The sequence below is a fragment of the Cryptomeria japonica genome, chromosome 4 (genome assembly GCF_030272615.1).
Source record: "Cryptomeria japonica chromosome 4, Sugi_1.0, whole genome shotgun sequence".
NCBI classification, from domain to species: Eukaryota; Viridiplantae; Streptophyta; class Pinopsida; order Cupressales; family Cupressaceae; genus Cryptomeria; species Cryptomeria japonica.
In genome coordinates, this window is record NC_081408.1 from 568,006,557 (window position 1) to 568,028,758 (window position 22,202).

Consider the following 22,202-nt stretch of genomic DNA (forward strand, 5'->3'; position numbering starts at 1 on the left):
ATTTGACTGTGGATTAGGACTCTCTGTATATGCACATTAACTTCCTAGTGTTATTGCTATAGTGCTCACTTATTTGACTGAGGATTAGGACTCTCTGTAATTGAGAGGACGAACCCACATTGACTTTTTTGTTTTGTTGTCTTATTCCTCTGTACTCTCGATCTGCTAAAGAGCTGGCAAGAGCATTTTTCTTTTTCTTTTTGTCATTCAGTGTTTGGGTTGTTTAGCAGCATTGCTTGTTAGGTACTCTCATTTTGGCTTTTTTTGGCTCTTCTGTGAAAAGACAAGATCTGATCATGGTACCTTTTATTCTTTGAAACTATTCCATTCTTCCTATGTAAGATACGAATGGACCTCTGACTGATGCCTTTCCTGCCTGTCCCTATTATGTTCAAGTGTGTATCACTGCCTTGTGGTCACTACCACCACTAGCTTGCTTCATGTGTCAGCCATTGTTGTCAAGGGCTCTTAGCTTCCAAAATCCCGGAGCTTGTGAATTGGGTTCTTGAAAACTATAAGTTGCGGGAGAAGGGTACCCAATTTGCAATCCAAGAGTGACAATGGCTTCTTTCTTAATGGCTGTCTTAGTTTTGGCACTAGCATTCATGAAGAGTGCTTCTGCAAGTCATGACTATGGGGAGGCTTTGAGCAAAAACTTACTTTTTTATGAAGCTCAGAGATCTGGAAAGCTTCCTAATACCCAGAGAGCTAACTGGCGAGCTGATTCTGGACTTAAAGATGGATTGGCTAATGGGGTCAGTAATATCACCTAGACTTAGTTTAATTTTGTTTCAGTTTCCTAACTAGCAATTTTGGCCCAATGTTATTGTTTTGTGCTTTTTATGTACATCAATTGTAATGCGAGCTAATTGGAAAATAAGTTTGACTTATAGTTAAATGCATTATAACTTATACAGGTTGTTAATTTAAATGCATGCAATGTGGGCAGGTTGACTTGGTTGGAGGATACTATGATGCAGGTGACAATGTGAAATTTGGACTTCCAATGGCGCACACCATCACAATGCTCTCATGGAGTGTGATAGAGTATGGAAAACAATTGGCTAAAAGTGGAGAGCTGGGGTATTCCATGGAGGCTATCCAGTGGGGTACCGATTATCTCTTAAAAGCTCATCCTGAGTCAAATGTACTATATGGGCAGGCGAGTATTCTATTTCTTTGTAGTTTTGTGAGATATGGATCGTTGGAGGAAGAAAAAGCTGAAATCTGAGCAGGCGAGTATTCTATTTCTTTGTAGTTTTGTGAGATATGGATCGTTGGAGGAAGAAAAAGCTGAAATCTGAGCACTCTGAGAATGCTGTTTTTTTACTCTGTTGTCAGGTGGGTGATGGCATTACAGACCATAACTGTTGGCAGAGGCCAGAAGATATGACAACCCCTAGACAGGCATACAAGATTGATACCAACAACCCTGGATCAGATCTTGCAGGAGAAACAGCTGCTGCTATGGCTGCTGCCTCTATAATTTTCAAGGACTCCAATCCCGCTTACTCTAATGAGCTTCTCAGTCATGCCAAACAGGTTTGTATGGATTCAAACAAATGCAGATTCTTTGCCTTGATTACATTAAAATTATCCTGTTTATGCTGCAAACTAATTTTTTGTTCAATTTTTGTTACTATCTTGCAGCTCTTTGACTTTGCTGACAAATACAGGGGAAAGTATGACAGTAGCATTACTAATGTTCGAAAGTTTTATGGATCAATCAGTGGATATGATGTAAGTTCTCATCTATGTTATCTTCCTTCCATAAATGTAAATGCTTGTGAATTCTGTGGTCAAAGAACTACATGTTTTCTTTATACATTATATATTTCTTGCAGGATGAATTACTGTGGGCAGCTGCATGGCTTCATAGAGCAACTGGGGATCAGAACTACTTCAATTACTTGACCGATAATGCAGATTCCTTGGGTGGAACAGGATGGAGTATGACGGAGTTCTCTTGGGATGTTAAATATGCAGGGGTCCAAGTGCTTGCTTCCATGGTCAGTAAGGGTGCAAGCCATTCAAATTGCTCAATATGTGGCAGTTATTAGAGGATTATATTTGCCATAAGATTTTGATGGACTGAAATTTCAATACCTAAAGATAAAATGCAGGCTATAATGCTGAAGACAAATGATTTTACATGGTTCTTTACTTTTTAGTAGTCCAGTAGATTTATCCTGCAACTGATATCATACAAAATTATGGGCTGTGGCAGTTCCTCTTGCAAGGTAATGGTGGGGAAAAAGAGGCTGTGCTGCAAAAATACCAAGAAAAAGCTGAGTTTTTCATGTGTTCTTGCCTTCAGAAAAACGGATACAATGTACAGAGAACACCCGGTATGAGATAAATTCATCAGTGCCTTTAGTAAACACATTTTTGCTATTCATATTTAGTAAAGATGATGGTGAACTGAGTCTTTTTTTTTAACTTCATCAGGTGGGCTACTATATTGGCAGAAATGGAACAACATGCATTTTGTGACAAGTGCCTCATTTCTCCTTACAGTCTACTCTGATTATTTGTCTGCTGCTGGCAAGAAATTGCAATGCCCAGATGGACAAGTGGATCCATCTGAACTCTTAGCCTTGGCTAAATCACAGGCATGTCAAACCGATTTCTTAAAACATTTGAATAAGTTTTGTAATCACAAGTATATCTAGTCCATTTCTTAAAATATTTCAATCAAAGTTTGTAATCACAGGTCTAGTAAATCCATTCCTTACAGAACATTTCCATTAAGGTTTGCAATCTGAAGTACAATAAACCTAAAACTCTTCTTCCAAACCTTTCAATTAAGGTTTGGTTTAGTGTAATTGATGGGTTCTGATTCTTAATAGAATTAGTGCCATTGGGACTGCATTCTAAAGCCTCACTCTTGTAGATTGATTACCTACTTGGCGACAACCCAAGAGCTACAAGCTACATGGTAGGATATGGATCAAACTATCCTAGCCAAGTTCACCACAGGGCTTCCTCCATTGTATCTTACAAAGACAATCCATCATTTGTCAGTTGCAAAGGAGGTTATGCCGCATGGTTCAATCACCAAGGCAAAGATCCCAATGTTTTAGTTGGTGCCGTAGTAGGAGGACCTGATCAGAATGACAACTTCGCAGATGAAAGAGACAATTATGAGCAGACAGAACCTGCAACTTATAACAATGCTCCAATGGTGGGACTTTTAGCCAGACTCCAACTTGGAAATGGTGGAAACAGCAACCTTAATCAAGGTAATGTCGTCTTAGGGATTGTATCGTAACATTTCAGAAGATTTGCATTGATGCTGTTTGTTTTTTATGATCGTTCCAGCAGTGATGGTAGTGATGTCTAAATGGTTGCTTTTTAAGCAGGTGGTGTACAAAAACCAGGATCTGTTCCCCGAACTGGTGAACAAAAAGCAAAATCTAAGGTCGTACCCGCTACGAAAGAGAGACATCCTTTTCCCACTTCTCCTCAAAGTAAGTTCTACTGACCTCATATATGCCCTGCCAAAAGCCAATTTTAGCAGAAAATGAAAGCAATGCAAGTTATTTCCGGATCTGGTTTTACTTAAAGAAGCATATTCAATATTCACTAATCTGTTAAATAGCTATAGTTGGATTTTGATGATGCTGACATCCTAGTTGAATACATTTCAGATGAAGCATCCTATGAAAAACCTCTGCGCCTAAAGCTAATTCAGATGGGTCTCTTTTAGTTTTTAAATTTTTTTATTATCAAATCTATGCGATCTTCTGATTCAACCACAAACTACAAAGTGTCTAATTAGATTTGACTTTTTGTCATGATGGGTATTATATAGATAGATCATGCGGATGTGAAGCCGGTCTTTCGTGGAAATGGCTATTCAGTCATTGGATGAAGTACCATGGTATCGATGGCTACATGTTACATAACTGAAATTGGACTTTTCATCGATGAAGATTGCTGTTATTCATTTGATCATCCATGAAAATTTAAACTTCGACTATATAATATTTAACCATCAACATTATGATGCACCTGATGGCTGAATGTCCATTTCCATCTTCAGCAACCATGAAGGATTGTATGCTGCTGGATATAATAGGTTGGCTTAGGAACTGACAGTCTTTGGATGCTCTATTCTACAATGTCAAATTCAATGCATTGGTTTTTTTGGGTAGTCAATTGATTTTGTTCTCCATGGGTTGCTGTGATTTTAGCACTCTTTTTTATTGTAACTATAATTTTACCTTTAATCAAAAACTATAACTTAACAGAGGCCTGCTTCACAGAGGCAGCATATTAAAATATAACTTAACTACCTCACAAAAAAAGCTTTTTTGGTTTTTTGATGTGCATTTACATTGACAAGTAACATAACATTAAGCCCACATCTTCATCTAATCAATTATATAAGATGATCTATCCATCTCTTATAATGGATGGGTGTTCTTTAAATAAAAGATGTTTCTGACCGTGGTTTGCTGTTAATGATCTGCAGAGGAGAGTTTGGTGGCCATCTCACAGAATCTGTCACATTCTTGGATTCACAGAGGAAGAAATTATTACAGATATTCAGTGACCATCACCAATAAATCTCAAAGTCAATCACTTCAATCTATCAAGCTTTCCATTCAAGGACTTTATGGTCCTATATGGGGTCTCTCAAAATCAAAGGACAACTTGTATTCATTTCCTGAATGGTTGAAGTCTGTCCCTCCTGGTCAGAGTATAGGTTTTGTGTATATTCATGCTGCTCCTCAAGCAACTATTTCCCTTACTAACTATCAATTGACATGAACTGATCAGCATTCTATCAATCCATTAATTTATTGTAATCAGGATGTTTTAAGGCTTCAGTGTTGCTATTCTCTTAGCTTATTAATGGAGAAAGTGAAAACTAATTCAGCCTATACAAGAGAGAATGGATCAAGTCAAAGTCAGACCTTAATCTCTCTAAGCTGGCTAACATCTATGTGGGTATTAACAGTATTAACAGATGAGGAAGCATGAAAGAATTTTCTAGTGAGGCTATTCATTATTGATAATAATAGTATGTGGTTGTAAGTGGAGTTGAATAACAATGTCATTTTACAGATGGGGAGAATGACTAGTATTTGTGTGGAGTTAGTTGTGCACTTGGGGAAAGAAAAGCCTGCTTTTCTTCCTTCTACAAGTCTATGGTTACAAGATCGTAACTTTTAAAACTTTAAATGAAATTTACTTAAATATTATGGCATAAACTACAATTGAGTTTGCTTATTCCCATAGAAAAGGATTAAAAGAGATACGTATGTCCCTGTAGTTAGATATCTAGATAGTTTCATGCATGCCAATATGTGCAAAGGCATACATGATCCATTATTATATGGTTAGATCTGTATCAATGTTGAGCTTTCTGTTTAACAAATTCTTGTATTGTTTGGTGGATTTTAAAGTGTTGTTTTTGTTGTCTTTGGATATATTAAATTGAGTCATGTTGATAAATTGTTGTCTATTTTCTATATGCTAATAGTTGAGATGTGACTCAGCTTTTTTAATGATTGGAAAATTATGTAATATATATATATTTTTGGATGTTATTTGAATTTTTTCTATTTTGATAAGGTGAAGTAAAATAGATTCATTATTAGTTCCTTCTAGAATTATAGAAATCACATTGTTCTTAACATGTTATTAATGCTTATGATTAATGCGCTAAATGGAGCTTTTCAACAATTTTTTTTTTCATATTTATAATAATAAAAAGAAAAACCAATTCTTAAAATTAATCATAACAGAAAAGAAAGTAGCTATAAGTGAAGATTGTATCACCATAGACATGTTTCATTCCATAAAATTTATGCTTATATTCATTTTTGGAAATGGATTGACGTCTTGTTGGTTTTAGGGTTTTCCATTTAAAGCTTTTCAAACTCGAGCATTGGAACTTGTTGCAAGTTGAGTTTTGTTATCTTTTGGATCAACAATTTATCTTATTGATGAAACAAAATAATTTATGCTATATTTTTTGTTGCCATTATCATTTAAATAGACAATTTTTTCACTTCTCTTACATTCTAACCTCTATCACTTAAATATACAATTTTCTTTTCACCTTTATTACATATCAAAATTAAATTCAAATGTTTCTTGTTATTCAAAACAATATCATTAATATTATTTTTTAACGATCATTAAGGCTCAATGCAAACTCTGCAAACTCTGTCTCACTTTTTTCACGTGCTTTCATCATAATTTTTGGATGATTGTTTTATCTCATTTGATTGTGTTATTTTTGATCTACTTATATTTTCATGGTTGGTAGGTTAGAAAGAAATTTGAATTGATAATGTTTACGGTGAAAATGGAACAACAATATTGAAAGACTAAATGAATTCAACCACAAAACCCTAGTCTAACAACAACAAAGATTCACCATAACATATGAAGATTACCTGAGACAATGTAAATCAACAAAATCACAAAGATTATACCATCACATGTCCACTAGGGTTTGAATCTTCATTCTTCCTATCTCCATTGATCTTGCTTGATATATACATGGGTTTGAATCTTCATTCTTCCTATCTCCATTGATCTTGCTTGATATATTTGCTCTCAGATTTTATGTGTGCACGTTTCATGGGTAGAAAAAATTAATTTAATAAATAAAAATTAATTTAATTAATAGAAGAAGTGGGATCAATTAAATAAATGAAATATTTATTTAATTTAGGAGAAGGACAATTTAAATAAATAAAAGTATTTATTTAAATGAGAAAAGATTAAAAGGATAAATAAATTGATTAAATAAATAAAGATTTATTTAATTAATAGAAGAATTAGGCTTAAATAATTAAATAAATAAAAATATTTATTTAATTAGATAATGCAGCTTGTCCTCTTGTTTCAAAGAAGATAAGATAAACTGATACAAAGTTACCCCAAGATGGGAATGATATGCCCCCTCGAGAGATTGGATGAATTTGTCTGAAAAGATCGTAGACAATCTCTCGATAAGAAAGAAAGGCTAGAAAGGATTGACAAGATAGGATAGAGTGACAGAGTCACAGATAAAGAAGATTGACTCGGGAGACTAGGGCTAGGGTAGTCTATAAGATAGACTATGAGGGAAAACATCCTCATTGTCATCCACACACCTAAGAGATCAGAGTGTAGAGAGAGCAGAGAACAATCAACAACGATGGCATTGGTGCACAAATTTGATCGCATTCGTCGATATTAGAGGCCAACAGATGCAAGAGAGCCAATGAGTACCACAAAACCTCCTTGTACCTTGTTGCATTAATTGTTGTCATAAATGCATGTTAGGTAGGGCAATAAATGCATATTAGGTATGTTGCAACAAATGTCAAGCGGGTCAAAAGACGGTAAGGCGCGTCTGCATTGGTGTCAGGCGTGTCTAGGTAAGTTAGGCGCGTCTGCGTTGGTGCTAAACACATTTGTGGTTGTAAAAGTGTCTATGTCAAATGCAAGCGCGTTTGTGAAATGCAGGCACGTCTATGCAGGGCAGGCACATCTATGCATAACAGAGGCACGTCTGTGTGTTTCAGGCGCGTCTACGAAATGCAAAAACGTCTGTGAAGTATGTAAGCGCGTTTGTGTTATGAATGCGCGTTTATGTCTTCAAGGTCGAATCGACAGTTCTGTGATAAACATATGCTGTCAATTAGATAAGTTGCTGAGAAGATACACTCAAGCAGGTCCTCTAGGGAAGACTAGGATAACAAATAGGGCTAAAATTGACAATTCTGTGATAGAACATATGTTTCCAATCAAGACACTACTCAAGAGGATACACTCAAGCATAGGCCCTAGGATAGGATAGAGCGAGACACTTTGTGATGAACAGGGAGTACCATAGAAATTGACAATTATGTGATAGAACATACATTGTCAATTGGATAAGCTACTCAAGAGGATACACTCAAGTAGGTGCCCTAAAAGATAAAAAACAACACTTTGTGATGAACAGGGAATGCTACCAGGATAAAGTGCCATATGATAGATATAAGCACTAGGATAAAAAAACAACACTTTGTGATGAACATGGAGTACCACTATGATAGAGTGCCATATGATAGATATAAGCACTAGGATAAAAGAGCAACACTTTGTGATGAACAAGGAGTATTACTAGGATTGACACAGTTGATTTGCTTGGCTGCAGGAGGACCTACCTATGCTGGAGTCACGAGAGAGATTCGCTTCGACTCAGGGGTTATGAGAAAAGCTGACATTTGAGGATAAAGCAACAGTTGAGGCCATGGGATTGCGATAAATTATGTATATGCTTGAGTTTCAGGCGAACATGGGATTGCTGACCGCATTAGCTGAGAGATGGCACTCAGAGACATGCACGTTTCATTTGTCGATGGGTGAGATGGCAGTCACCTTAGAGGATGTGTACATGATATTGAGGATACCGATCGATGGGGAGTTGGTTCCCTACAATTGAGAGGAAGATCGGGAGGCATTGAGACGAGTGTTCCGGGATCCAGGACTGGAGATGAGGGCAGGACATGTGAGAGGGACGACCACATGAGAAGCCACATGGATAGGGGGAGAAGGGAGGAGAGGAGGAGGATGAGCTATTATCCTCGAGAGAGATCTACCAGGGACATGCAAACGAGATTCATGATCTAGAGAGGGATGGTGCTAGGCTCAAGAGATAGCTGAAGGACATTGAGCAAGAGAGAGATCAGGCCATTCAGGCTACACGAAGGCCGAGGAGGCACTGAGGGCAGAGAGATAGGCAACAAAGGATACTGGGGCTGGATATGCCTATGTTCTATGAGTAGGGGAGGAGATAGCCTACTGGAGAGACTTGTATTATGGAGTGGTGCCACCAGATCAGTGGGAAAGGAGCTTCCGGAGACCATCACGGACTACGACGACTACTGGAGGGAGAGACAGGAGATAGGCGTCTAGTGGTGGGGTCATGGGTCCTCCTCCACCACCAGATAGAGGAGGTAGGAGAGATGATCATGGGGCGGGGACTTCTAGGGCTCAAACTTCGTCGAGGCCGATTGGATCCGAGGGAGGGAGTTCATCATAGCCTTAAAGGGCTCCCTATGTATCAGTTTTTGTACCATGTTTGTATGATGATGCAGACACCTTCGCGTGATTTTGTAGCCATATGTATTTTGAAATCACTATATCATGACACTTATGATTTTGCTATATATGTATCTGAGATGATTCATCCTTGCGACAACTATATACATGTGTACCTATGTGATGTTGTTTCCATGTGATGCTTATGATATGGATGCAAATATGTACATGATGAAATGCAATATATTTTTGTTCTTTTATGTTTTTATATGTTATGCAAATGTGAATGTGAATGTATGAAATGCAGATGAATATGATAATGCAAATAACTATTTACATGATGAGAGTGTAAAATGTGCTAATATGTGCTGTGTGCAGGATATGGTGCAATTGGTATATCTATATGTATGTATGAAATGAGCTATGCTAACATGTGATGATGTCGATACAAATTACATGAGATGCAAATATTTTTGGCATGTCATTATACTCAGTCATGTGATAGCAGGCTACACAGACTCAGGAAGGACGATGGAGGTCAATCAAGAAAGGGGGATGAAAGATAGAATATATGGAAGTGAAAGAGATTCTTGTGCTTTATCATCACTGAGCTTTATTATGGCAAATAGGTTATGACAATCCAGATATAGGTTCGACCTAGAAAGTCATTGTACCCGTTTGCATGGAGATCAGATAGTTGCAAACAAAGAATGCCCTAGTTCACACTAGACTCATAATGTCCTCATATCCTTGGACAAGTCATAGCATTACTAAGAGACAATCCACAGACAACAAAACAATAGGTAAACATATCCCATCCTCGCCTTTCTAGTCAAAGACATCATGGAGATAAAATCTCTAGTCAGAGACATCCCGGAAAAGCTAAAAGACAATGTCACCAAAAAGATAAAATCAAAAGAAAACCAAGAACTGACACCAACATCCACTGTAGTCCTCAAGTTTAGTGTCTCTTGTCACTTGTATAAGTCTATTTGATTTGTGGTCACAATGTTTCCATTCACAAAAGGGTAGATAGCACTAAACCAAAATATTGTCTGAGTCTGTTGAAAGAGTTGATTTGTTGAAGCCCATTGCTGTTGTTTACATCTCATCTGAAACTGACCGAATCCATGAAAGTGATACTTTATTGTGGAGAAGAATGGAACTTTATTGTGGATTGGTGATGTAAATGACCTTTATTGTGGATTGTGCGTGGGTAGACTGAAGAAAACTGGAAGAAACTGTACTTCTCAGAACGTGTGATGCTCTTAGTTCCACACCCATCACTAGAGTTAGGATTTGCCTTAGCTACAAATAGGAGCTGATTTATTATGGATGGGAAGGGGTGAAAATGAGGGAACATTATGAATGGCTAACCAATCTTAGGTAGATCAATAACAAGCTATGATGGGAATGGGTAAGTTTATTATGAATGGATAGGCTGTGAGTGTGTGCAAAAATGAAAGGATGAAAGTGAATCCTGAAGGAGGGAGGAGCAATGTCTCTACACATGGTGCTGGTGACCCGATTTTCACCATGGTACTTGCCCACGGCGCCACCGGAGTGGTTTTCACCGTTGGACGAATTTATTTCTCTTTACTTCTTTTTTTGATTTTTCAATTTTTTTTAATTTATTTTTTGTATTTTTTATTTTTTTTTAATTTTTTAATTTTTTGATTTTTTTTTTGTATTTTTGAAAATTAGGATATGCTGAAGAGCTATGTGTAAAACTTGCGAAGGTGCATGTTATTGATATGATCCTCCAAAGGTTCTCCCTCTGGTGTCGAAAGCTAATATGCACCAGATCCATAAACTGTTGTGATGACGTAGGGACCAAGCCAATTCGGTTCGAACTTGCCCTTCTTCTCTCTGTCTTGCTGATTTTTGGGATTTTCCTTGAGAGCTAAGTCACCTACCTCAAATAGACAATGCTTAACCTTATGATTGTAGCTGTGTCATTCCTTAACTGAATGATGTGTAGCTCGAGTGTATGTCTTCCTTGATAAAGGAACTGAGATAGAATTACTAGCGTGTGGATTACATAGGCCCATATGCGTGTCACCTAAAGAAGTTTGGGCATCCTTGATAATAAATTCCCTCAAAGAAGCTCCATTAAAGGTCCATGATGTATTGCTAGAAGGGAAAAGATGTGTAGAACAAGTGGATGAGTGATGAAGGCTTATGATTGCAAAAAAAAGTGAAAGCAGGATAGCATGATGGAGACTTAGGATCAACAAGTATGCTTTTTGACTTAAAATTTTAGAACTTTTGCCCCCAGTTATTTTGATATTAGGGGAGATCATCTCTTGCTCTTTTTTCTTCATAGGATTTTTAGCCTTGACTTTGATTTTTGTAGAGTCCAATAGCTTTTGATTTTGATTTGGACTAAAGGCCTTTTCTTTATTTTTGACTTTTAGATTTTTCTTTTCAAGGCTTGATTTTTTATCTCCAATGAGTAAGGGCTTTTCTGATTCTTGTTGATCCAAGTCTAGAAAAGGAGTGGAAATGGAATGAGTGGATGATATGGTAAAGCTTTGTGAGTTCTCAAGAGGGCTGGCGATATGCTCAATAGATTTTTCGCTGGAACCACTCTTAGGACTATTGATATCAAGAGCTGCTTGTACCACTAGAGGAGATTTGCATTCAGACTTAGTAGCCACAATACTATGTGGTTCACACCCGATTCCTTGCAAATTATTTATAGATTGTTCCTATCAACGGAATACCTTAGGAGATAGTGGGAGTTGATAAACATGAAAGATATACTCACCACATCCCATGTCTTTAACCTTGAATTTTTCTTTTAGCTCTGCTTTCTTTGATGTAGAAGGTTTTAATGATTCAGGATCAACATATGTTGATGAAGGAATAGCCTCTCGATTGACTAGGATTGTTTTTTTTGATCTAGGTCGTAGATTGTTACAATATATGAATGGGTTTGGATCAACTTTGATGGTCACTTTAACTCCATTGTGTAGGAACTTGATACATCGATGATATGTTGAGGGAACAACTCTCATTTCATGAATCCATGGGCGTCCCAAGAGTATGTTGTATGTGAGATCTAGATCAAGGACTTGACAAACCACATCCTTCGTAATTGGCCCTACTATGAGAGGTAAGGTGACTATGCCCTTGGATGAGTGCTCTTCGTCATCATATGCCTTATTGGTAATTGCATGTGTAGAATTCACAACTTTTTTAGAATATCCCAATTGCTTAAGAGTATTCAATGTACATATATTGAGATCAGATCCTCCATCTATTAGGACTCATTTTATTCAATGTTTGTGTAGGAAGGCTTCAATGTGTAAAGGTGCATTATGCAGTTGGCTTACGAATGCGTTGTCAGCTTCGGTGAATGTAAGAGAATGTGAAATGGAAAGATATCCCACCGTGGCTTGAAACTGGTCCACGTTCAGATCAGTGGGGACAATTTTTTCTCTCAAAGTTTTATCAAGGATGGCTTTATGTGTGGGGGATATGCGTAAAATCTCAAGTATGGAGATAAGCGCGAGCGTCTTCCCTAACTGTTCTACTAGGTCGTACTCAGGTTTTGCTACTGAGGAAGCAATGGTTTTAGCTGGAGCACCTTGTAGGGTGACCTTACCTCGACGAGTTGTGACATTACATTCAGAGGTAGATTCAAAAGAAGGTCCAATGCCTTTCAAGACAACTTTGGGTCTTTGGGTAGTACTTTCAAGCATTTTTTTCTTTATTATAATAGTAGAAACATAGTTGTCCATCTAAATGTGATTAAAGGTTGAATCATAGTTATATGATGCTTTGGTATAGTTGGCTTGCTCATCTGTGACTTTGGATTTTCCCTTGTCATGTTTAGGGAATGGCTCCTTAAACGTCTCTTATTCTTGATTGGATGCATGTTCCTCGATCTTAATGTCACCTCTATCAATAAGATCTTGTATAATGTTCTTCAAGCGATGGCAATTTCCTGTTTTATGTCCCTTGCTCTTGTGATATTCACAATACTCATCGTCATTCCACCAATTTGGTTTGACTTTTGGTTCATATGGAGAATTGTCTGGAATTGTTATTACCTTGTTTGCCACTAGCTTCCTAAAAGTTGACTCAAGTGGTTCTCCTAATGGGGTGTATTTCCTTCGTGGTTTTGAAGTTGCTTGAGTATTTACTTGGTTGTTTGTAGAAGAACTTGATCCTGAAAGAATGATTTTTGGTCTCACTGTGTTAGCATCAACAATGCCATCATTTACTGTGTTCTTGTTCTTGTTCCAAAATCGTGACTTGTCCTTTCCTTTAAAACTCTCTTTATTTTCTTTGAATATCTTGATGATACCTTGCTCATTTAAGACCTTCTCTGTCGCTAAGCCTTTCTCAATGACGTCCTTGAAAATGGACAAACAAGATTTTCTCATATCATAACCAATTTCTCTGTTGAAATTCTTTGTAAACATCTCTACCATTTGTTTTTGTGGAATTTCACAAGAGCATCTGCTGGCTAAATTCCTCCATCTTTGTAATAATGATGAAAATGACTCCCCATCTTTCTGTTTGGTGTTTCACAAAGTGGTAACTGATATATCTGTCTCCATGTTATATGAGAAATGTAGGATAAATGCTTCTGCTAGATCACCCCATGACTTAATTCCAGGTGGAAGTTGGGAGAACCATTCCATATCTTGTTCACCTAAGCTTTGTGGAAACAATCTCATCAAGTATGTTTCCCCTGCTGCTACCTCAATGCAAGTTGTGAAAAACTATCTTATATGTGCCTTAGGATCCCCTTTGCCTATGTACTTATCAAACTTTGGCGTTACGAAATGTGTAGGAAACAGAGGCATTGGAATTCTTTTATCAATTGGATAGGGACATATATCTCTCATTGTGTAAGATGATTTTGGTGTATTGATGTCCTCCATCTTCTTTTGTAAGTCCTTTATCTGTTGTTCCAAATTGTTTTTGGATGGAGACCAACTTCTTGGACTATATCCCATGCCTAAGCCACCGGGTGGAGGAGGAGGATACTGCATATATGGATGGTATTGATAGTAAACATGTTCATATGGAGGAGGTCTATAATGATAATGCGTGTAGGGATCGCTTGATATAGGGTCATAAGGCATATCATGAGTTTGCTCTTGTATATTGCCCCGAAATTTTACATGGGGTTTTCTTGTGTCCAAATTTTGAGCATGCCTCTGGATATCCAATTGTTTTGAGGTTGGTCCTTAACATTGGTATGCGATTGAGTGTATTTATCTGCATAAGACTTCCATAAAGGTTTGCATAGATGAAGTTGTTCATGAGATGTTCTTTCGTGAGTATCATAAGCTTGACCATATGTATTTGGGACCTCAGGTTTTTGAAACAAGGATGATGGTGACTTAGCACGAAACGTGGTCCTCTAGTACCTCCACTATTAGGCCTCCTTTGATCCATGTTGAGTTGACTTTCTTGAGTAGCTCGATTCTCCACTATTTGGGACATGTCATAATCATGAGGTATCTTAGCTCCACTTTGTGCCATCACTTGTGAGAAATATTGTCTATCTCTTCTCATGATCTCTTCAACCAATCTATTAAAATGGGGTCCATGATAGAGTCTTCCACTTCTACTGAATGTACTGAAATGATGCCAACATTGTCATTTTGTGCATCATTGTTGTTTATATTATCCATGTTCTCAACATTTTGAATGTTTCTATAAATGTCCATGTCAGGTAATGTGGTATGATCTGAATTAAAAAAGATATCGTTGTCGTACTCATAGCCACTCATGTTTGCAGACTCTTGAGCCTCTTTAGCTTCTCTCCTATATTTTTGGGAACTGGTTTCAACCATGAACTAGGTCTTGACCAAGATGTGTGAGACTAGATGAAAATGGAAAGAGTATGGAAGACCAAGAGTTGGATGGAATGTAAATGAATATGAGGTGTACTTGCAATGTCCAAAGTGTAAGACCAAGTATGTATGTAGTAGAGTAGTTGTGGCTCCAAAGAGATGATAGATATCTTGATGAGGTAAGTTGACCTTGACTATAAGTAAGACCAAATGAGACCCAAAGGTGATAGACCTTGATGAGGGACCACTTAGCAAAATGTTGTTGTATGTATTGTGTTGACAAAGCAAGATGAGGATAAGCAAGTGACCTTTTGACTCAAGTTTAGACAAATGTGAATGTAATGCAAGGTGTAAAGCAATGATGAACTTTGTGAGACCCAGAAATAGGCTGAATTATAGATGAAAACCTAGAGAAATAACCTAGGAAGCTCAAGAATTCTGAAATTGATTGCTCTTGTTTGCTGGACTGTAAGTTTTTTTCCAATATTGAACATAGACGTGCCTGTATACTTCACAGATGTGGTTATGCAACACAGACGTGATTAGATAGTGCACAAACGCGTTTATGAGAATCTTGTGAATGTAGTTTTCTATGATAACACATACACATTTCTGTCCTACACAAACACGATTATAGGACACATACGTGCTTCCGTCAGACACAAACATGTTTCCAAAATCTGAGTGCAATTTTTCCAATTTGTAAAGTTGCTGTTGTGACCAAATCTTAATTTTTTGACTTTTTTTTCGTGACAAGAGGACACAATGTTGATGAGGACTCAATGTTTGCAGGTGTTTGGACTCAAAATGACTCAAAGAAAAGTGTGTTGTTTGATGTAAAAATGTTTTGCATATACTTGACGACACAAAAGACACAATGTTTTGATGTTTGGTCTTGAAAGTTTGAATGTTTAAAAGAAGACAAGCACAATTCTCATGGTTGGCTAGGATAATAGTTGTTGATCCCACATGGGGTTTTCCCCGAGGCTACGATATTCAAAGTGGATACTTAGATGCTTGACCCCACTGGCTCCACCCTCAGCACTCACTTCTTTGGGGAAGCCAAGCACCAGTCCCAACGAAAACTCCCTGTGGTGAACTTTGTATCTCTACTAAGAACTGTATGTGTGTGGGCCGCTCCAGAGGTCCGACCTCCTGCCCCAACAACTAGAAGAATTTTGGATTTCTAAAACAAAAAAGGTACTAGTAAGAGAATCTGCTAGTGTGGCCATACATGCGACACTTTCAACTCTATAAATACAGAGGCTCCCAGTCGGTAGGGGTTATGTCCTACTATTGATCAAATAAATTTGATCAAATGAGTTTATGGAGAGATATAGTATCAGTATGGACTAATCGACACACGTTACCCATGGCTTTCACCATGGACACAATTATTTATAGTGGTTCGGAAGAGGGGGGTATTGCCTCGCTACCACATGGGTCGTTCTCTCCTCACTAGTAGTCGTAGTGACCACATGAGGAGACAAACCCTCTAAAGATAAATACAAAAGAGCCTATTGCCCAAGACACAAAAGACACTAGTTCAATTTTAGTGCACCAATTGAAGTGTTTGCTAATCTATGAAAACAAGGCACACAATGAAAATCAAAAGAAAACCCTTGCCAATATCTTGCAACAAAGATTTTTTAGTAGTTTGGGTTGTTTCAAATGACTACCCCTTCCTGCAAGCAAACAAGTTAGGTAAATTTTAGATCCAAAAGACTGTGAAATAGGGGCCTTCGACACTGCAATTCACTTCAAAGACAAGTTGCACCAATTTGTTAGCTAGATCATGAGATATTAGCTTGAATAAACTAGATCTGAAATAAAAATAACGAAATGAAACCTTGAATGATGGAACAAAAATTGAAAAACTACAAAACCGAACACAGACGTGATTATATTCCACACAGACGTGATTCTTCCACACATACGCGATTCTGTAACACAGACGCGACTATAAACCCCACAGACGCGGTCCCCAAACACAAGCGCGATTCCAAGACACAGACGCAGTTAAAATGATCACAAACTCAGTTCGACAACATAGATGCGATTCTGCAATCTGAAAAAAAATGTAAATATTGTCGGAGACAGATGGGATTCAAGGGCCCACAAACGCGACAGAAAAAAAAAACAAAAAAACGTGGTTCCAGAAGATGCAGATGTGAAAAGTCAAAATGTTGTTGGAAAATGTCAGATTTGCAACTTTAAAAACACAAAATCTGCAACAAAAGATGTTAAATGCAAAAAGGACAAGAGTCCCACCGAGCGTGCCAAAATGTTTACGGTGAAAATGGAACAACAATATTGAAAGACTAAATGATTTCAACCACAAAACCCTAGCCTAACAACAACAAAGATCCACCATAACATATGAAGATTACCTAAGACAATGTAAATCAACAAAATCACAAAGATTATACCATCACATGTCCACTAGGTTTTGAATCTTCATTCTTCCTATCTTCATCGATCATTCTTGATATATTTGCTCTTAGATTTTATGTGTGCATAAGAGCTCAACAAAGAATGAAAATGTGGTTGATAGCTTGATCACAAAAGGCTTGATTAAATAAGATTGATAAAAATGCTTGGGAGTGTTGATAATGAAGGAGAGTATCCTCTTATATAGAAGACACTGTAAGAAATGGAGGGATAAGATTGAGAGATGTAAAAGATAGATGGTCGGCTAGGATTAGAGGGTAGGTAGAGAAAATAAGAAAGTAATAAGAGGGTAGGTAGTGTAGGAATTAAGAGATGAATGACATGTGTCATGGGTAGAAAAGGCTAATGAATTAATTAAATAAATAAAGATTTATTTAATTAATAGAAGAAGTGGGATCAATTAAATAAATGAAATATTTATTTAATTTAGGAGAAGGACAATTTAAATAAATAAAAGTATTTATTTAAATGAGAAAAGGCTTAGAAAAGGATAAATGAGTTAATTAAATAAATAAAAATTCATTTAATTAATAGAAGAATTAGGTTTAAATAATTAAATAAATAAAAATATTTATTTAACTAGACACGACAATTTTAGGTGTCTACAGATAATATTTGAGTTTTTCTATTTTATTTTTAGAATTTGGTCTATGAAAAAAGACAGTTTAAAAATCAACAATTGTGGGCATTGTAGATTTTTTCAGGATTTTTTTTTAAAGGGGTAAAAATTTATTCAATCGAAGAAATAGAACAAAGCCAAAAGGTCCACAAGCCCAGTAAAGAAAAAACTACATAACCCCGTTAGCATCAACTAAAGTATCCAACACCTAAGATATTTCAAAAGATAACTGCTCCCTATCCACTATTCCAACCCCGCCTATGATCAAAAGCCCATTTGGCCAAATAATCAGCAACTCCATTCCACTCCCTAGGAATATGACAAAAAGTAACAGATTCCAAAGAATTGCACAAACAAAGAATCTGTCTAATCACCACATCTAAATGCCAACTAGCCTCATTTAACTTACGCTCATTCAGCAAAGTCACCACCACTTGAGAGGTTGAATCACAAATAATCTGATTCCAACCGAGAGCAGAACTATGCTTCACCGCATGTAGAATGGCAAGAGCCTCCATGATATTATTGGTATGGAAACCCTTGTAAACAGAGAAAATAAATTAAATATCTCCAGAGCTATTACGAGCAACCCCACCACTACCAGCATGGACAAGATTCCCTTGAGATGAATTATCGGTGTTAATTTTCAAGACCCTCTAAGGAGGAGACCAACAACCAACCCTATTAACACTCTGCATTGGATGACAACATCTATTTCTCATGAGCTGCCTCATATATTGCCTCCCAGAAGAAGGAACATCCCCCTGAAGAGAAAAATTGGGCCAAATACAAAAATCAACATCCCTAAGATCCACACCTCAACAAAGTCACACTTTGCCAATAGTCTCACGAAGAGAATTAAGAATTCTCCACCACAAATTTTGAACAACCATCCTAACATACTGAAAAATCCTACGATTCCTCTCCAACCAAATATATCAAATAATAAAAGAAGGACCAATATCCCAAGCAACCTGAAGGAAAGAGGTCTTAACAGGAGGTTGGCCCAAGCGGGCCCAAAATTCAACCAAAGAAAAAACATGCCAGCAAGTTTGATTCCAAAGTTCCCATCAAAGATGCCAAATAGCCTTGGAGAAGGAGCACTGAAAGAAGAGGTAAGAAACACATTCCTCACTGTTGCAACAAAGAACACACAGAGGGACCTTGGAAACCACAGAAACCACGTTTGCAGAGATTATCCCAAGTAAGATAGTGGTTTTGGACAAGGGTTAGTGCATGATCATGGGGGGGCAAAAAGTGGCGATGTGAAAAAAATAGCCTTCTCCACTTGCCTAAAAACACGAAAATCCGTGTTGACTTTTTGCTTGGCCTGGGTGTCAGTACACCTTGGCATGGTAAACACCTAAGCAAATCGGATATCGGATAAAATCAGATATTTGATTTTTATAGATAATTTTAAATTAAAAAATTAATTTTATAATATATAATGTAATATAATAATATATAATATATTATATATTACGTATTATATAATATATATTATATTATTAGATTATAAAATATTATATTATATTATATAATAACATATTATATTATATATTATATTATTATATTATATAATATATATAATATAATAATATATTATATAATTATATATTATATAATATATAATATATAATATATAATATATAATATATAATATATTATTATATTATTATATAATAATATATTATATAATTAAATAATATAATGTTATTTTAAAATAATTTAAGTATAACAATTAGATATCCGATTTTCCGAGATAATATAAATGGACTGTGACAGCCTGTGAGTTATTTTTAACCCACGGGCTGCACGATTTTTTAGAATCCGATATCCTGTTGGACCTAATATCCGGTTGTTTGACCCAAATTTGCTAAAAAATACATTAAAAGGTAGGATTTTTATTGTTTTCAATCATTTTCATTCAATTTTTGTATTTTTTAATGTTTATTTGTTTTTTCATTGAAAATATGAATATTTTTCATGAAAACTAGGTTTTTTAAAATCAAATACAAAATTGTTCAAATTTGTTAACTAAATTCAATTGTTTACATTCAATTAGGTTAAAAATGGGGGATAACAGTGAAAACATTGATCAACCACAACCGCAACAACCAAACCCTCCTTTGCCAACCCCCCCCTCAATTCAGGATTTAATTGCACAAAATTTGAACCAATTGAGGGGGATTGCAGATGTCTATCGTAGGATCCCTCGCCTGAACCCAATGTTTGATCCCCTCACGTTGATCATAAAGAGTATCGAAACCATCACTGAGGAGCACAATGTCGCTCTTTTGTGGCGAGATTCTATGAGGGAACAATATGCGGATGGTTTGTCCTATAAGGAGATCAAGGATCTCGAGATATCCAAAGCCACTATCGCCACATTATTTGTGAATCCCCGCACTGGTCAACCCGTAGACACCCCCCCCCCCCCCAAAAAAAAAAAAAAACTTTCTATTAAATGGTGCACAAATGATGGTATTGTGAATTTTTTTCGGATCGTTGGTGGATGGTTTTCGACAAACCACCCAACAACAATCTTGATGTACCCTTCTACTTCATCAAAAAATTGTATGCTGAGTTTGTTTTAGGAAAACATGTGAACTACTTTGACATCCAACCTTTCCAGGGTGTGGGTTTAGGTATGCCCCAAAATAGACCTGGGGCTGTCAGAGTAGTCCAGGGCCCATATGTCCCCCCTCCTCCTGTTGATCCCCCACCTCCAGTGCAACTTCTAGATATCATTTGTGAGGCGACATCACAGACCATATCGGCTATTCACTCTTTGAGTAGCCTTTTGGTTTCTCAGGTTGGGTCAGTAGCTCAGCCTACTTTTGATGGTAGCGGTGCATTCGGTGGCATTGATACGTCCTCCTTGGCTCCACACATTTGTGTGCCCCATAGTTGTGTCATGTGTGGGCACATATGCTTGGGTCTAGTTGGACAACCTGTTGATCCTCCTGTGCACAGTGCAGATTATTAGGTGCATGAGATGCACGATGCACCAGATGTTATGACACAGACTGGAGGATACCCTGGGAAGTCCTCGCATGCTAGAGGCGAGGAGGCACCTTCATCATACATTGATGATGTAGTGGTAAGATTTGTATTTTCACAGTTCATTCTATATTTTAAATGAATATTTATAATGTAGATTAAATTAAGTACTAATTTTTATTTACATGGTCTATTTAACAGTTGATGATCGAGGAGGAGTTGACACAGATCCAGGAGGGCACCTTGACGGCCATTTCATTTGGCCTTGATAGCTTGACAATACATATATTATTGCACCTAGTCGTTTGTATTTTATTGTACATACATGATCATCATTTATATTGGTATTAATTAGACTATGTAGTAACTTGCATGTATATCTTATTTTACTCTTGTAGGGCACAAGCGACATGAGTGTGGGGCTATGTGATTTAGGATCTGGTAGTGCATTGGAGACAAGGGAAAGGTAATTGAATGCAAATATGATTGAATGAATAGTTTAAATAACTCATAGTGATTATACACATCTAAACATAGATAGTTTCATATACTTGTTGTGTATATGTATAGAGAATTCTTGGCTTTACATCCTTGTTGACTACACCCACTATACTTGAAGATGATGAAGAAGAAGAGATGCCTTGAGTACATGTGTGTTTATTTTATTTTGTGTTTAGTAGATATAATTTGTTATTATCAGTGACAATTATATGCTAACTTGTATCAATGTCATGTTTGTGAACATATGTAGGTTGTGTATGAAAATATTGAAAACATACCTCCTCTACCGAAGACATACATCAAGAGTCTTGCAAAGCTAAAGAGAAAATGTGGAGATGAGGTAAACAATAATAGTTCAATTATAGTTCATTTCTATGTTAACTTTTCGAATGTGAGTTATATAATATAACTAATCTTAATCGTGGTTTGTTTTTTCTTGTGCAGGATCCTTCAGAGCCGAGCAGTGCGAGGAAGATCGATTTTGATGATCCATCAGTAACTTAGGATGTTATAGATAGTTTTGGGATGCTTACATGTCTACTTGGAATGTATATTTTGTATATAGACATACATTCACGTAATAGACATACATTTTGTTTGAGTTGGCATTTATGCCATATTTGTGTATGGACATACACTTGTAATCATTTGACATTTTCATATATACAGAAGTTGATATTTGATCATATAAATTGTTTCTCATCTATGCATGGTGTTATTATGGAAATCTTTAATCTTCAATCCAATAATTAACAATGATTAATAATGGTTAT

General features: G+C 36.7%; 1 protein-coding gene across 1 annotated transcript; it reads left to right on the forward strand.

Annotated features, from left to right (window-relative positions):
* Window positions 1-521: 521 nt before the first annotated feature.
* On the forward strand, window positions 522-5,411 carry LOC131036126 (endoglucanase 6). The gene is made up of 10 exons (XM_059219952.1): window positions 522-755; window positions 950-1,162; window positions 1,342-1,542; window positions 1,651-1,740; window positions 1,845-2,009; window positions 2,228-2,348; window positions 2,449-2,612; window positions 2,894-3,242; window positions 3,363-3,470; window positions 4,478-5,411. Exons 1-10 carry the CDS (start codon window positions 561-563, stop codon window positions 4,774-4,776), a joined length of 1,905 nt encoding a protein of 634 aa, XP_059075935.1. The 5' UTR covers window positions 522-560; the 3' UTR covers window positions 4,777-5,411.
* The last annotated feature ends 16,791 nt before the right edge of the window (window positions 5,412-22,202 follow it).

What these genes read in the sequence shown, in the direction of transcription:
- LOC131036126 (XM_059219952.1), top strand. Translation starts at nt 561, where the DNA reads ATGGCTTCTTTCTTAATGGCTGTCTTAGTTTTGGCACTAGCATTCATG. An exon ending in AAGATGGATTGGCTAATGGG is followed by an intron (nt 756 to 949) that starts GTCAGTAATATC and finishes CAATGTGGGCAG; the next exon opens with GTTGACTTGGTTGGAGGATA. An exon ending in AAACAGCAACCTTAATCAAG is followed by an intron (nt 3,243 to 3,362) that starts GTAATGTCGTCT and finishes CTTTTTAAGCAG; the next exon opens with GTGGTGTACAAAAACCAGGA.